Raw genomic sequence first — 15,218 nt, 5'->3', positions numbered from 1 at the left:
CTTTTGGGGTAGGTATTAATTCTCTCCACAAAGAACGAAGCCCTGCCAGCCCCGCGGCGCTGCTCCACATCGCCTCCGGTTGGTGCCGTGCGGTGAGCAGCGCCGCCTGAACTCGGCTTTAACCGCGGGCAGCCCGACACAAACCCCGCTGGTCGCAGCGGCCGGTACCGGGCCGTGCGGGGCGGGGCGGGGCGGGGCGGTCCCCGGGGAGGAGCGGCCCCGTCCCGCCCCCGGCGCCGCCGTGGAAGAGGCGGGCGGTGGTCGCAGCGTTGCTGCGCGTGGAGCCGCCGGAGCCATCGGTGTGAGTGCGGGAGCGGGCCGGGTTCCCTCGGTTCCCTCAGCTTTCCCCGTAGCGCCGCGCTCAGCCCTCGGCTGGCTCCTCTCGCTCCGCTCCGGTTGCCGCCATCGGAACGGCGCTGCCCTGCGGCCCGGGACGGCCCGCTTGTATCCGAGGGCTCGGGCTGCTGCTTGGCCCGGGTGGAGGTGTTGCTTTGTGCAGCTCCGTGTCCGCTGTCGGGCGGCTCTGGGGCTTTCCGAGCTGTGGGGACGGAGCCCGGTGCTGGTGGCTTCAGGTGCTGCTTTGGGGCCGGCTCAGAGTGGGGTTGGTGTGTAGGTGTGCTGGCAAAGGGCTGCTTACGTTCAGAGGGATGGAGCCCTGCGGTCCCCCTGGTGCTGCCATCCCCTGAGGCTCTGGCCCTGCAGCAGCCCAGCTCTGGCACAGGGCTGTCCCTGCTCCTTGCTGTCCCCGACCCACGCTGTGTGTCTGTCTCTCCCTCTCCAGCTGAGCTTTGTGGTTGACCATGAACGCCAGTGGCCCCGGCTACCCGTTGGCCTCTCTCTACGTGGGGGATCTCCACCCTGACGTGACCGAAGCCATGCTCTATGAGAAGTTCTCACCTGCTGGGCCCATCCTGTCCATCCGGGTGTGTCGGGATGTTGCCTCTCGCCGGTCTCTGGGCTATGCCTACATCAACTTCCAGCAGCCGGCAGATGGTGAGATCTGGAACACAGCCCTGCAGAGCTGCCCCACACCTGGGGCTCAGGGTGGTGTGGGAGGAGCTGGGGTGGCAGCTGTTAGGGATGCTGATACCATGAATGTGCTGGGATTGGGCTGTTGTTAATCCCAGTCTGCACTCTCCTGTGAGATGGTGATCCTATGCCTGCTCAGGGACTGGGAGGTGGTGCAGTTGTTGAGCTTTGGGATTATATGGGTGAGAGGAAGGGGAGTTGCAAGCTTTGTCCCTCTGAGCCTCAAGAAGGGATTCCAAAACCCTTCTGTCCTTTGTTAGGCAGCTGGTTACCCACTGGCTTATACCAAGCAGAAGTCAGGTTCCTCTCCCAGTTTCCTTCTGCTGACATCCCATCTCATCCTGCTGACCACAGCAGCACTGAATGGTAGAACTGCCTGAAAGGTGAAGGCTACTCTGCCAGATGCTTCTGGCAGGAGCTGGAGCCATCTGCCTTGTTTAGCTTAAGGAAATGCTCAGCAGTGTCCCTGATTCCTGCACCTGTCTCAGGGTCTCTGTGACATGGAAGGAGTCTGTCCCTGTGATGATCCCATCTCCTCTGTGTTCACTCTTTGCCAGCTGAGCGAGCCCTGGACACCATGAACTTCGAAGTGATCAAGGGCCGACCTGTCCGAATCATGTGGTCCCAGCGAGACCCTGGGCTCAGGAAGTCAGGGGTTGGAAATGTCTTTATCAAGAATCTGGATGACTCCATTGATAACAAAGCCCTTTACGATACATTCTCGGCCTTTGGGAACATCCTGTCCTGCAAGGTACCTCCCTGTGGTTGCACTGCTGTGAAGGGGACCTGCTGTATGCAGAGCTTCCCCTCATTCTTGGCAGTGTGTTACAACCAATTCACTTTCTTGTTTCGCTTAAGTTTCCTTTGAATTCCCACCCTTTGCCTGGATAGAAGCATTCTGTTTCCTATGGGGCTAGGGGAAGCTTTTCCTCCCCCACATTCCCTTTGTTTCTTCCTGATCTGCTGCCTCCAAACACCTGAACACAGCTCTGCTGCATTGGGAGTGGGCTGCAGGGAGGGTGGAAGCAAGGGTGGTTTTCCCTGAGACTCATATGCAAGGATGAAGATGACCAGTGTCTTTGGGTTTTCTTTTCTCTTGCTGTTTTTGTAGGTGGTTTGTGATGAAAATGGATCCCGTGGCCATGGCTTTGTTCATTTTGAGACCCAAGAGGCAGCAACTCGGGCCATCCAGACCATGAATGGGATGCTCCTCAATGACCGCAAAGTGTAAGTCTGACACTGCTTCTCTATTGGCTTGGTGCTTGTTTGTGAGCTCACGTGTGCCCTGCTGGGCTGCTGCCTCCTGCCCTCAGTGTCTCCTCCTTTCCCTTCCCAACTGGTCACTGTGGTTCTGCTTTCCAGAGCTGGAACCACTTGCAGTCTTTGCAAATGGCAGCATGGTGATGGTTTGGATGGTTTAATGATGGGGAAAGAGCCTGACCTGGGACTCTGTTTTATTGTCAAGATGGTGTAACGAATACCCACAAAGCAGGGCTGGTCCTCAGTCTTCATCATCTGGGTCATATAATCTGAGGCAGGAAGAAGTCTTGTCCTGCAGCAGCACTCTGCTGGTGTTACGTTGCCTCAGGTCTTGTGAGCTACTTCCCTCTCTGCAGCAAGGGGCTTCCAAAGGGCCTGGGGGTGCCCTGGAGGAAGAGAGCTGCAATGTGCTGACATCCATCAGTGTCTTTGAGGGTGACAGCCCCAGGATGAGTTGGTCTGTACCAACACAGATGAGCCTGCGCCTGTTTTCCCCCTGCAGAAGATAGAGAACCATAAAACTTTCTCTACTTGCTTCCCACAGCTTTGTTGGCCACTTTAAATCCCGCAAAGAGCGTGAGGCAGAGTTTGGGGCTCGGGCACTGGAGTTCACCAACGTCTACATCAAAAACTTTGGGGATGATATGGATGATAACAGACTGCGGGAAATATTCTCCAGGTTTGGTAAGTGTGAGAAGGGAGCTGGAGACCAGCTGCTTGGCTCTTCCATACTGCCTCCCAGTGTTCTCATTGGGCCAGTGTCTTGTGGTGGCTTTGTTTGCTCCTGTGCCCTGGCTGGGCAGCCTTCTTTACAGTGCTGCTTTCCTTCCCTCTTACAGGAAAGACGCTGAGCGTCAAAGTCATGATGGACAACACCGGCCGCTCCAGGGGCTTTGGGTTCGTGAACTTTGAGAAACATGAAGAAGCCCAGAAGGCAAGCAGCTCCTTGCTGTGGAGCTGGTGGGCAGCTTGGCTGCCTGCTGCTGGCTCTGGTCATCTGCTGAGGTCTCCCCTGTCTTGGAGTGGGAGCTTGATGTCCCTGCTAGTCACTGTGGGTGCTTGAATGGGCAGCACCTGTACAGGGCAGCCTTTTGGTCAGGGCAGGGACGGACTTTTGTGAGGGCACGGCTCAGCTCCTGCCTTGTGCTCACTTCTGCTTGCTGTGGGGCTGGGGCAGTGGGGGGGGAAGGGTTCTGCTGTGCTCAGAGCTGCGTTCTGCTGGCAGGCTGTGGCTGACATGAATGGAAAGGAGATCAATGGACGGATGGTGTACGTGGGCCGGGCACAGAAGCGGCTGGAGCGGCAGAGTGAGCTGAAACGGAAATTTGAGCAGATGAAGCAGGAGCGAGTGAGCAGGTACCAGGTAAGGGGGGGGATGGGCTGCACCCTTGGATGTGCTTTGAACTGCAGGTGTGCCCTCTGCAATACAGGTAACCACACAGATGCTGATGAAATATCAGTTTAAAAACCTGCTGTAAATCTTGGGGTCCTTGCCTAGTTTTTGGGAGGAGGCCAAGCTGCTTTTCTGCCCCTTTGCAGGGGGTCAACCTGTATGTGAAGAACCTGGATGATGGGATAGATGACGAGCGGCTGAGGAAGGAATTCTCTCCTTATGGCACCATCACCAGTGCCAAGGTGAGGGGTTGAGGGTCCTTGGGCTTTGCTGGCTGGCTGCTCAGCCCTGTGTGAGGGGTTGGGATGATTGTCTTTTTTGAACTATGGTTCCATACTGATGGCTTGTATCTCAAGCCAAGCATGAAGGATGTATCACTTGTATCCAATTCTGATTCAGCAAGTCTTGGTAACTTTGCTGAGTTATCCCAGTGAAATGCAGGATGTGGCATCTTAAAGCCAAATCACTCTGAATGTTGCACAGCTGCTAACATAGTTCAGGGTCAGTGTGACACTGCAACCCTGCTTGCTTCTGAGCAAGCATCAGATGCTGCAGCAGTACAGAGTCCTGCAGGGCTGAGGGAGATCAGAGATCTTGAGCTGGCCTGGGCTCTGACCTCTGCGCTTAGCAAACCTATGGTTTTCACACAGTCATATCCTCTCCTTCCTTGGGAAAGGCTGGGACAGGTGGGAGCATCCTATGCCAACCTGTCTAACCCTGGGTGTGGGTGCCTTGGGGTGCCCCTGCCCTGCTGTGCACATGCAGGGGAGGCCCTGACCATGATGTACTTTGTGAACGGCTGTGCTGATCTGTGGACTTAGCTGTGTTGTTCTAATCCAATTTTAGGTGATGACAGAGGGTGGCCACAGCAAAGGGTTTGGCTTTGTATGTTTTTCCTCTCCAGAAGAGGCTACCAAGGCCGTGACAGAAATGAATGGACGGATTGTTAGCACTAAGCCTCTCTACGTTGCACTCGCACAAAGGAAAGAGGAGAGGAAAGCAATTCTCACCAACCAGTACATGCAGCGGTTGGCCACCATGAGGGCACTGCCTGGCCCTTTCCTTGGCTCCTTTCAGCCTCCCCCAGGGTATTTCCTCCCCCCCATCCCTCAGGTGAGTCCCTTAGGGGGACAGCCTTGCATGGGGACCTGAATTTGTTGCCTGTAGGGGAGGAGCTGGGATTGGTTAGTAGGATCTAGGATCACATCTCTGTTCTGCACAGACCCAAGTGCTGTTTGGTGTCAGTGCATGGCTTCAAAATCAGTGTCAGGATGTGCAGAAAAGCTGGCTTGAGGTGCTCCCACAATGGGCTGGGTGTTTGGTAGCCCCAAGTTGCTCCTTGGATCACCAAGAAGTTTAGTGGAAGGGTTTGAATGTGGAGATGGAATCCCCTAATGGAATGAGGGGAGACAAGAGGGTTAGAGAAATGTGAACAATGTGCATGGGGAGATGTGTGGGCTTGCTGGGGGAAACACAGGCAGTAGGATTGGAAGCAGGTCTTTGTCTTGCCTGGCTGCTGAGATGCTCTTTGCCCTGATGATATAGAGCAGCTCCCCAGTCATCTCAGGTAACTTATTCTCCTCCCATAGCCACAAACCAGAGCTGCTTTCTACAGCCCCAGCCCAGTTGTCCCTGTCCGTCCTGCCACTCGCTGGAGTGCGCAGCCCTCCCGGCCTCCCTGTGAGTGCATCCATCTGTCCCTTGCTGTCAGCTGGGCTGGTTCAGGGACCAGAACACTCTCTTAAAGACACCACAAAGCACATGGCCATGGGAAGCTATCACCTGGAGAAGCATGCGGTGTCCTGATGCAGGGCTCACTGGTGGCAGGCACTGGGGCTCAGGCTAACCACAGAAACTTTCTCTGACCGCGGCCACCTCCCAGGGCATCTCCTCCCATGCTTTTTTCTCCCAGAAGCTTCACTAATTGTGCTCCATCTCTCCAGCAGCGTACCCTGCAGCCACCCCCATCCTGAGGGCTGCTGTGCAGCCCCGGCGCCTGCTGACCAACATTAGCACCACGAGACAGGCGTCCACCCAAGTGCCTCGTGTGCCCCCCCAGGCGCAGAGAGTGGGTGAGTGCCACAGGGACTTGACTCAGGCCCTGCAACAGTGGGTGTGCATAGGGGCTGGCTGCCCCTGGGGTGACTGGGATAGTGTGATTGCTTGCAGTGGTGATGGGGCTGGAGCAGTGCAGATAGAAGTATGTAACTTATGGGGAAAGTTGTAGCCTTAAGTCTCTGATACCCAGATTGGTTTTGCTGGATGCTGCTCCTTCATTGAAGTTGATGGTACAGCTATGGCTCGGTGCTCAGACTGAAACAGGGGTTTTCACTTGCTCCAGGTGAACTATTGTGTGGCTGATTCCAGTAAAACATGATTCTGTCAGGGTTGCTTGGGGCTACAGCCTGCCACACTGCTCTCTGGGGGAACGAGGTGTGGGTGTCTCTGCACAGAGCAGTGGGCACAAGGGCAGTGCCCCTCCTGAAGACCTAGAGGCTGTTTGAGCCCACAGTGGGGATTAGCCTGATTGCAAGCCTGTGTTTAACAGTCTCTTCCTTCCTTGTTGTAGCCAACATAGGGACGCAGACGATCAATGCCCGGGTGCCCTCCTCGCCCACCATGCGGGGTGTCCCGCAGTACAAGTACTCCCTGGCCATGAGGAACATCCAGCCCATGGGCAGCGTGCCACCTGGAGTTCAGCAGGTAGTGCCAGGCTGTGTGGTATCCCATCGTTTTGGTCCAAACTGTTGTGATGGAATCCCTTCCTGAGCTCCAGGTGCTCATCCTGCAGCAGTGTACATGTGTGATGCCTGGCTCTGGTTTTCCCCAAAAGCTTGCACTGGGATACAAGCAGGCAGTGCCAGAGCTTGCACTGGTGGCTCTGGAGGGCAAAATGATGCACTGCATCCAAAGGCCAGCACTCTTTCTGTCTGCCAACTCATGTTTTGCTTCCATCCTGACTGCTGTTCTTCTCTGTATTTCTTCACCCAGGTGGTAGAACCTGCTGTGCATATCCAAGGGCAGGAGCCACTGACAGCATCCGTGCTTGCAGCAGCCCCTCCACAGGAGCAGAAGCAAATGATAGGTGGGTGTCAGGGCTGCCAGAGATCCTCCTGGCTGTGCACGTGTGGACAGGTGGACTTGCATGTGTTAGGGAAAGCTTAGATGACAGGAGAAGCTCTAAGCCTGTGTTGGAGTTCTCTAAGATTATGTCACTTTAAAAAGGAGGGGAAAAAAGTCTAGACTGTGTTGGAAGGATATAGAATGAGCAATCTCCTCTCTGTCTGCACTCACTGCCTGGCAGTGGGGTGGGCTCTGTAGGAGAGGCACAGTTCCATCCTGCCTATGCTGCCCTGTGCAGTTGTCTGACTTCACCTGACAGCTTCTTTCCATGAGCTCAGCAGAGAGCTGGGAGCAGAGCAGTTTGAGGAAAGAAGAGGGAAGGCATAGAGCTGGGAGTACAGGGGAACTTCTACTGACATCTTCCCTGGTGCTTTGGGCAGGTGAACGGCTCTACCCCCTGATCCATGCAATGCACTCCTCGTTGGCTGGCAAGATCACAGGCATGCTGCTGGAGATTGACAATTCAGAGCTGCTGCTTCTGCTGGAGTCCCCTGAATCCTTGCACTCCAAGGTAGGGGGCGTGTGGTGTCCAAACAGATTGTGTCCCAGAGAGTGAAGTATTACTGCTGCAAATGCTAGATGAGAGCTCTGGCCTTGGCTGTGGCCAAGGGCTTTGGTGCCACAGAAAGATAAAGCAGCTGCTTTTCATAGTGAAAGGAAAAAAAGAAAGAGCCTCAGGCTGATAACATGCCTGCCCGTCTTCAGCAAGGGGGGGAGCTCAGAACAGCTGTCTGAAAGCACAGCCAAGCTCTGGATTTGGAGGTAGATAGGAAGCAAAAGGTGGTGAAAAGTGGAGTGATTGCTCATGGCAATTAAATGGCAAAATGCTATTTAGTTTAGGCTCAGTCCTAGTGAATATTTTGTTTCTTCTCATCAAAACAATGAAAATGAGTTACTGCATATCCTTGCTGCTGCTTGGAGGCAGGATTCACTTCCACCATTCTGTTGCCATCTTTTTGGAGAAGCCTCAGCTATGCTGGGCAGTGCCAAGCAACTTTGTGTAGGGAGGGGTTTGGGTTCTCTCTCTGGCTACTTGTGACTTATATGGAAAAGGAGAAATGCCCCAGCCCTTCCTTAGGGAGGAGACACCGGAGGTCTGAGGGCTGTTCCATCTTCTGGCACAGGCAGCAGACTTCAATTATTATTTATGTACGCTCTTTATCCCCTTGAAATGTGGCCTGTGTGGAACCTGGGCTACTGCAATTCTTGTGCACAAGGTGCTGCAACTCAGCTTTTCCCCAAATGTGTTCTCTCAACAGATTGAGGAAGCAGTTGCTGTTCTCCAGGCACACCAGGCCACTGAGGTGTCACACAAGGGCAGCACGGCCCCGTTCCCACAGTGAGCCTGGGTAGGTGCAGAGCTGCTGCACGAGCTGCTGCCTGCTCAGGGTCTGCGGCTTGTGACTCTGAAGCCTGGGGATTGGGTTTCTTGTCCAGACTAAGTGAAGCTTGATGAGCAGTTTTTTATCATGTGATTCATCCTCCATTTTCCACACCTAACTGTACTGCAAAGGCACAATTTCTGCACGTGGTGATTTTTTTTTTTTCTGTGTGGTGCTTGTTTCTTTTATTTCCTCACATGTTTATGGTAGTAACAACTGTACTATCAGAAAGGAAGACAGGGAAGGATCTTGCTTTTCTGTGTGTCCAGTGAAGGGCTGGTGTGGTCTCCCTAGGATTTCCCCACTGTTGTTGTAGAACCTTATGAGCAGATAAGCTTTTAAAATGTTGGAGCTGAATGTGGGACAGATTCATTAGTAAGCAATAAGGACTCTCACATACCTCTTCGAAGATGATGTTTTCTTGACATGTAATCACCAGGAAACTGTGTGTGCTGTGTGTTAATCCAAGCTCAGAGCTGAACTGTGAATTGTTGTCTGGATTAAATTGTTCTCTAGCGGTTGAAAATTCCGCTTGTGGGTTCTTTGTGTTTCTTGTAGATTTCATGACTCAAAGTGAACCTTGAGAACATTGCCTTTGGAGAACAGCAGCAGCTGCCTCACCTCACCTTGCTTTTAGAACTGTGCCCTCACACTGACCCTGTTTTGCCTTCAGTTCCCCATCCTGCTTTTTGTGTGTACTGTGTACGTTGCAGAACCCCTTCCTCCTTGCATCACTGTAGAAGTTGATTCTCTTCTTTTCTGAAAGCATCTTGTGAAATGTAATGTGGAACTCAGTCTGACTCAGTCACCCAGGAAATGACAAGTGCAGATGAATCATCACTTCAGTGAATTTATTGGGTTCTGTAGTTTTATTTGTTCCTGTAGCAGATGTTAATAAAGAACTGATGCTTCCACTTCCGAAGCATGAGTTTGCTTCCTTTGCAGAAAGGTAGCAAATACTCTGCTTTGGTTTGTGCAGGAGGAGAGACACATGGCAGGCAGGCTGCTGCAATTAGTGCTTGAAGCTTGTGATGTTGTCAGGGTGATAGTCCTTAGGGACAGGAAAAGCACCATGTTGGACTCCACATACTGCTGAGCAGCAGCCCTCCTGATCCTTCCACTCTCTGTAAGGGTGTCTTTAAGCAAATCTGACACTATCCACTTGGATTTTATCCTTTCTAGGTAGCCCTTCTAAATTTCCCTCTTTTAAGACACTGCTTCTTCATGCAGATCTTATTTGATAACAGAGCTTGGATGCCTGCATGAATGCTGGGGCTGAGAACCTTCTGCTTGTCACTGTACTGTGCGTGGCCCTGTGGTGCACAAGACCCAGCTTGAGTTACTGTGGATCAAAAGCTGCTTCTCCCATGTATTTTCAGGCTGATGGATCTGAGAATACCGACAAGTACATGGAGGTTGCTAAGACCTGTTATTAATGTTGTCTGCTCTTAGTATCTCCTGGAGCATACTGCAGTTGCTGTAGTCATCCTGGCCTTAATGCTCCACTCTGCATTCAGGAGTGGAATTTCTGTCTCTAGAGCCTCAGAATTATACTTGGGATTGTCAGTCAATATATTGACCCTATTTAACTGCTTCCTTTAGCTCACAGGAGTGCACCTCCATCAGCACAGCCCACCTTCTTTATATCCATCTTGTGTGTTGGCACTGCTGTCTCATTCTTCCTTCTGTGCTGTATCACACCCTCCCTTCAACTCACTACTGATTCATCCCTCCTACCTCTTGTTTTCTTTCCAGCATTTTAATAGAAGCCCTTACACATTTACTCTTCCATGGCCACTGTTCTGCTCAGCTGGGACTCTTTCCTGGAGCTTTTCTTCTTTCTTGCTCTTAGCTCTTTAAACATCTATTTTCTTCATAGAGGATGCCACAGCCTGAGTTGTGCACTACTTAGACAATTCCTTATCAGTGAGTTGCTTACTTCCTCTTAGTTATTTTTCCCCTTTGTGTAACTGACTGGAAGCTCACATACTTTTTCTCTAGGGGGCAAAGTGCATATTGCATGTGAGAAATGTATATTAGGAGCTGGGATGGGATTATACAGGTGAAATTCATTCTGTTGTTGCCTAGTTTGAGTCTGAAGCCGTCCTTCAGGCACAGCAGGCCAGTTTGGATGTGCCTGTTGTATCACTGACAGTGCTAGAAGTCATTTCAAGGAAACAGCTAGCAGTAGTTCAGGATGAGCAGAATATAGAACAGCCAAAGAATGGACATTAATAAAGACTGGAGTCCTTAAAACCTTCACATGAAAACATAAAGCTGTTGCTTGAATACTCCTTGGGGAGATCTCGGGCTTCGGCAGGTTGAGGCAGGAGCAGCAGTGCACATTTAAGTCTGGAGCCTCGTTTGGAATAGTCACTATGGTACATGAAAGAGGTAGATGGAGCGTCTCTGTGTGAAGCATTTTCCAACTGCCCCATGTGGGTTGCAACATCTTTGCCTGCCTGGAAAATACTTTGTGCAGTCAGCAATGTGTTTTTTGTAACAAAAGAGAAGGAGAGGAGCAGAAGAGACCTGGGCTGGAAGCATGGTATCATGTTGCTGTGCTAGATCTGTGTCTGCTTGGTGGCATTGCACTTACTGGGGAGGGCCTTAGAGATAAGGCAGCAAAAAGGCATTGGTGTGCTTAGAGGGGGAAAAGAGATAACGATTGCTGCTGCTTAGAAGCACTGTAATGAATTGTAGTTGGAACAGTGCAGGTGTCTGCCAGCCCTGATAACACAGGGATGTTAAAAGGAGAGCACTTATTTAAGAGCAGACAGTTCCTCCTTTGTTCAGAGACCTTCCTCTGCTTATCTGTGTATGGCTGGCCTGTGTTTCCCACCCTGAAATCCATCAGGCTTACCTTGTAACAGCTTGGGGAATGATGAGTGCAGGATCAATGGAGTTACAGTGTTTAGAGGAGGGGATTGAAGGAACCAGAATTTGCCCCAGGGGAAGGTGCTGTTTCAAACCCTGGTGGTATTGCAGCCAATGGAGTATAACGGGGACCTACAAAGAGCTACTGTCGGGCCAGTCTTTGTCTTGCAGGAGTGTAACAGCATTAGTAATGCCTGCCTTTTAAATTCAGTTTAATGGATCGTCTGCCTGGAATAATCAAAGCTTGGATTATTACTGTGAGCTGCTGTTAGGTCACATCTGGTGTTGTCCAGCATCATGACTAAAAAAGTAGCAACAGATTTGAAATAAAGCAGCATGGAAGTGTCTAGTTCCTCTATGCCTTCCATGCCATATAAAACATATACCAAGAGTGAAAATAAGCATCATTTTATTGTGAACAGTTCCAACAGGTCATAGAATAACTCCAACCGTTTCTTAATCTACCATTATAAGTCAGTGCCGTCAATACCACAAGGAAAAAAGTCAAGAAGTATAAACATGCATTGAAGTAGGAAGCCAGCCCTCCATTGGGATGTCCCTGTAACACCCTGTAGCAACTGCTCCAGAAGGCACAGACAAGCTCAATTTTTAACACAAAAACTGACAAAGCAAAATGCCCAAGCACTTGTAATAGCAGTGCACAGTGGACCAAGGCAGGTTGAAGTTGCTGGCGGTTTTCTTATATGTGCAGAATAATTAAAGGTATAAGATAGGAAGCTGCTGCTGTAAACAGCTGCCCTGTCACACTGTGCAGCAGAAACTGAGCTGAAGGCCAGCAGGTGTCAGGTAGGAGAGGGAACGTGCTCAACCCTGTGCAAATAACAATGACTTGGTTCTAAGAGTGGTACGCAGTGCTCAGGCAACCGTAGCATTTCTTGCAGCAGTCCTTTAGCAACCCTACTTAATAGCAGCACAAATGCAGCAAAACTGTCACCTGAATAAAGACTAAAACAGCTTTCGGTTTATAACTTGTCAGAAAGAGCAGCCACTTGGTGTGCGTCCTGGCCAAGTGGATCAGGTCCCTGAGGCCAGCAGGTACAGGCACATTAACTTCAGCCAGGGCAGTTCACCCCTGTGCCCCCCTCTCAGGCAAGTGCATGAAAACTCTGCATGATCTTAGAGCCAGACGCACAAACCGTATCAAACAATTATCTTAATGTTCACTGTGGTTGCACAGAACACGTCACATCTCAGCAGCAATTAAAGATAGATCTCAGTACCAATCCTGCATTCAGATTGGTCCCTGCAGCATCAGAAGGGAGAAACTTCCTTCTGCAGCAGAAAAAGCTTTTCTTGTTGCTTGGTTACCCTAAGCTCTGTTCAATTCTTGCAGTAGTCTCAGTGCAGCTGTGTTCTTTGGTTCAATTTTCAACAAGCTGTTGATGTCAGCAATACTTGATTTGTAATCCTAGAAGCAGAATATTTAAATGTTAGTGCATTGAAAGCGTAGTCTAAGGCTCCTGCTGGAGAACTACATGCAGTGACAGAGGCAGGGCAACACAACAGCCAGGGACTGTTTTTTGAGCTGCTTTTGAGCACCAGCATCAGTGCAGCTGTTCTAAAACATGTACTAGAGGGTATTAATAAGCTCCTACCTGAAAACTGGTAAAAAGCTCCTGACTTACCTTCAGTTCTTTAAGTGCCTGAGCACGCCTGTAGAACGCCTTAACGTTTTTAGGGTCTAATCGCAGAGCTTCTGTGCAGTCCTGGACTGCTTCCTTGTGTTGCTTCAGAGTCAAGTAACAGAGAGCTCTGCAATACAGACACCTGGTTGGAGACCTTAAAAGCAGCATTTACTGCTGCAATGCAGAGAACTAACCACAGCACAAAGCTGGACTCCTAGAGCAGGGAATATGCTCGGGAATGATTGCTCTCACATCAGAAGTACACTCTGAGTACAGCAGGCTGCAATTTGTGGCTCATGGGGCAGCAGACAAATAACAAAATGACACAATCCTGGCAGACAGGCATTAAAGGGAGGAAGCCCCTGGCAGTCCTCAGCTGAGTGGCCGTAGGGCTTGTTGTAGAATCTGATCAAAGGACGTCATACAAACTACAGGGAAGATTGTACTTGGGGGAGATGTGTGGGCGTTTCGTTCTTTGGGTTTTATTTAATTCAATTGTCTGGGACAAACATCAGACAGCCACAGCAAAGTGGCTTTTATAGAACGTCATAAAGCACTTGGGCAGTACCTGTTGGTGTAAGTCGCACACTCCTGGTTCAGCTTTAAACTCTCACTGTACTTCTCAATTGCCTTTTTATGGTTTCCTTTCTTTACGAGTTCATTTCCTTCTTCCTTAAGAGTTCGAGCTCTCTCTATGCCAGCAGTGGTCTGGGCTGGAAGCAGTGCAAAAAAAACACAGAACACACAAAAGTGGTAAGATCAGAGCAGCCTCTCAAAAGACAAACAGCCCCATCCCAGAGGCAAGACACAGATCAAAGGATCCAGAATGAGCAGCCAGCCCATGTTCCTGCAGCTCTCAGCCCCAGCTACAGACACCATGCAGGCATGGCAGCCTGCCTTGCTGTTTGCAGCCCCATTGAGCTGAAGGGCTCTCACCTGGGTCTCTCCGTGGTGTGTTTCCAGGGGGAGCAGCTCCTGTGGGGGCTCCTGCAGAAGGAACGTTCCATCTCCTCTGGGCATCAATGGGGACCGTGGGGATGGGTGGGAGCTTCTCACGCCAGTTTGTCCCGTGCTTCTCCAGCAGAGCTTTGGTCATCCTGGAAGAGATGGCTGCTGGTCGCACTCCTGGTTGATAGCACAGGAGCTGGGGGGGCTGCTTTTTAACCTGGCTCATACTGAGCACCTCATCTCCTCACTAACAGTGTTACATGCATCTCAACTACAGACAGGGTGTTAAGGAAAGGTGTGCCTTCATGTCAAAATACCACAGGAAAATGGCTGGGGCTGTTAATGCTCAGCTGGGCAGGGGATGTTTGACAGTCCTCAGCCTGGTGAGCAGTGCAGGACAGCTCCAAGAAGAGAAAGTGACTCCAGCAGTCTGCAATCCAGTCTGCAATCCCATCTGCACAGGACCAGGCCTCCATCATGTGCCTGCAGCCTGAAAGGAGCTGAGGGCGTCAGCACATGCAGGGAGCATGACCCAGCCTGCCCTGCACTAAGCATCAGAGCCTCAGCCCTCTGGTTCATGTGCTCAGGACACAGCATGCTCTGATTCATAGGCTTGGGTTGGAAGAGACTTTAAAGCTGATCCACATCCAACCCCTGCCATGGGCTGGCTGCCCCCTACCACATCAGGCTGCCCAGGGCTCCATCCAGCCTGGCTTTGGGTCCCTGCAGGGATGGAGCACACACAGCTCTCTGGGCAGCCTGGAGCAGCAAACCAAACCGCAGCACTTGGAGGCACAAAGCAGAGTTACCTGTTAACCCCATCATGGGCTGCCTGTATGGAGCAGTCCACCTGCAGTGCTGTCTTGTAGTCCACATAGGCCAATGCGAAGCTCTCCAGGGCCTCATAGGCGGCCGCTCGCCTGAGCAGGGGCTTGATGGCAAACGGGGTCAGGCTGAGAGCGCTGCGATGGGGAGAGAGAAGGTGACAGCGGGCAGCGAGACCTTGGGGAGCTCCATACAGCTGTGTAACGGGACGTGCCCATTGAGCACCGAGCAGGTCTGCGCTCACATACAAACAGTGGGGAACGGGCTGGGAGCTGCTGTCTTATATCCCACCATAACAAACTAAAGGGGAAAGAAGGGAATTCTTTCCAGCCAGACGCAAACCGGTCGGTACGGGCTGCAGCGTTGGAGCCGCTCCCGACTCCTCGTGCTGCCCTTATCCCGTCGCTCACCCGCAGCAGTCAGCGATGCAGTCCCGGCACGCCCCGTCCCGCAGCTCGCAGGCGGCTCTGTTGGCCAGCAGCACGCTGCGCTCCTCGGCGGCGGCTTCCCCTGCACGGCACACGGGATGCGGTGAGGTTCGGTAAGCCCAGCCCAGCCCAGCTCAACCCAGCCCGGCCCGGCCCGGCGTTACCCGCGTCCTCCAGCACGGCCAGCGCTCTGCTGTACAGCTCTCTGGCCGCCCCGTACTGCCCGCGGCGGAACTCGTCGTTCCCGGCGCTCCGCAGCTCCGCCGCCGCCTCCATCCCGGGCCGCGCGGGGCTGCGCGGGGTGGGA

General features: G+C 52.0%; 2 protein-coding genes across 5 annotated transcripts; one reads left to right on the top strand and one right to left on the bottom strand.

Moving 5' to 3' along the window:
- Nucleotides 1-205: 205 nt before the first annotated feature.
- Nucleotides 206-8,713, top strand: PABPC1L (poly(A) binding protein cytoplasmic 1 like). 4 transcript variants are annotated; one of them, XM_015881513.3, is made up of 15 exons: nt 227-301; nt 782-993; nt 1,587-1,780; nt 2,141-2,256; nt 2,834-2,973; nt 3,129-3,223; nt 3,515-3,652; nt 3,829-3,924; nt 4,529-4,795; nt 5,272-5,362; nt 5,626-5,754; nt 6,252-6,385; nt 6,674-6,767; nt 7,186-7,316; nt 8,065-8,713. In XM_015881513.3, exons 2-15 carry the CDS (start codon nt 801-803, stop codon nt 8,146-8,148), a joined length of 1,902 nt encoding a protein of 633 aa, XP_015736999.2. In that variant the 5' UTR covers nt 227-301; nt 782-800; the 3' UTR covers nt 8,149-8,713. The 4 variants fall into 4 exon arrangements, 2 of the variants coding, with proteins under 2 accessions (XP_015736999.2, XP_015737001.2); XR_014935951.1 differs by lacking the exon at nt 5,272-5,362 and having other exon boundaries at nt 206-301; XR_001559111.2 differs by lacking the exon at nt 5,272-5,362 and having other exon boundaries at nt 5,629-5,754.
- Nucleotides 8,714-11,456: 2,743 nt separating this feature from the next.
- Nucleotides 11,457-15,205, bottom strand: TOMM34 (translocase of outer mitochondrial membrane 34). The gene is made up of 7 exons (XM_015881524.2): nt 15,076-15,205; nt 14,894-14,993; nt 14,468-14,620; nt 13,647-13,807; nt 13,279-13,423; nt 12,711-12,837; nt 11,457-12,493 (listed from the first exon to the last, which is right to left on the bottom strand). Exons 1-7 carry the CDS (start codon nt 15,185-15,187, stop codon nt 12,395-12,397), a joined length of 897 nt encoding a protein of 298 aa, XP_015737010.2. The 5' UTR covers nt 15,188-15,205; the 3' UTR covers nt 11,457-12,394.
- Between the last annotated feature and the right edge of the window lie 13 nt (nt 15,206-15,218).

This window comes from Coturnix japonica, chromosome 19 (genome assembly GCF_054131305.1).
Source record: "Coturnix japonica strain WE chromosome 19, WE-NBRP24, whole genome shotgun sequence".
Classification (NCBI taxonomy): Eukaryota; Metazoa; Chordata; class Aves; order Galliformes; family Phasianidae; genus Coturnix; species Coturnix japonica.
This window is presented reverse-complemented; position numbering and strand designations above follow the sequence as displayed.

What these genes read in the sequence shown, in the direction of transcription:
- PABPC1L (XM_015881513.3), top strand. Translation starts at nt 801, where the DNA reads ATGAACGCCAGTGGCCCCGGCTACCCGTTGGCCTCTCTCTACGTGGGG. An exon ending in CTCCTCAATGACCGCAAAGT is followed by an intron (nt 2,257 to 2,833) that starts GTAAGTCTGACA and finishes TGCTTCCCACAG; the next exon opens with CTTTGTTGGCCACTTTAAAT. An exon ending in CTGAATCCTTGCACTCCAAG is followed by an intron (nt 7,317 to 8,064) that starts GTAGGGGGCGTG and finishes TTCTCTCAACAG; the next exon opens with ATTGAGGAAGCAGTTGCTGT.
- TOMM34 (XM_015881524.2), bottom strand. Translation starts at nt 15,187, where the DNA reads ATGGAGGCGGCGGCGGAGCTGCGGAGCGCCGGGAACGACGAGTTCCGC. An exon ending in TGCATCGCTGACTGCTGCGG is followed by an intron (nt 14,621 to 14,893) that starts GTGAGCGACGGG and finishes TCCCCATCGCAG; the next exon opens with CGCTCTCAGCCTGACCCCGT. An exon ending in CACACCACGGAGAGACCCAG is followed by an intron (nt 13,424 to 13,646) that starts GTGAGAGCCCTT and finishes CACTGCTTCCAG; the next exon opens with CCCAGACCACTGCTGGCATA.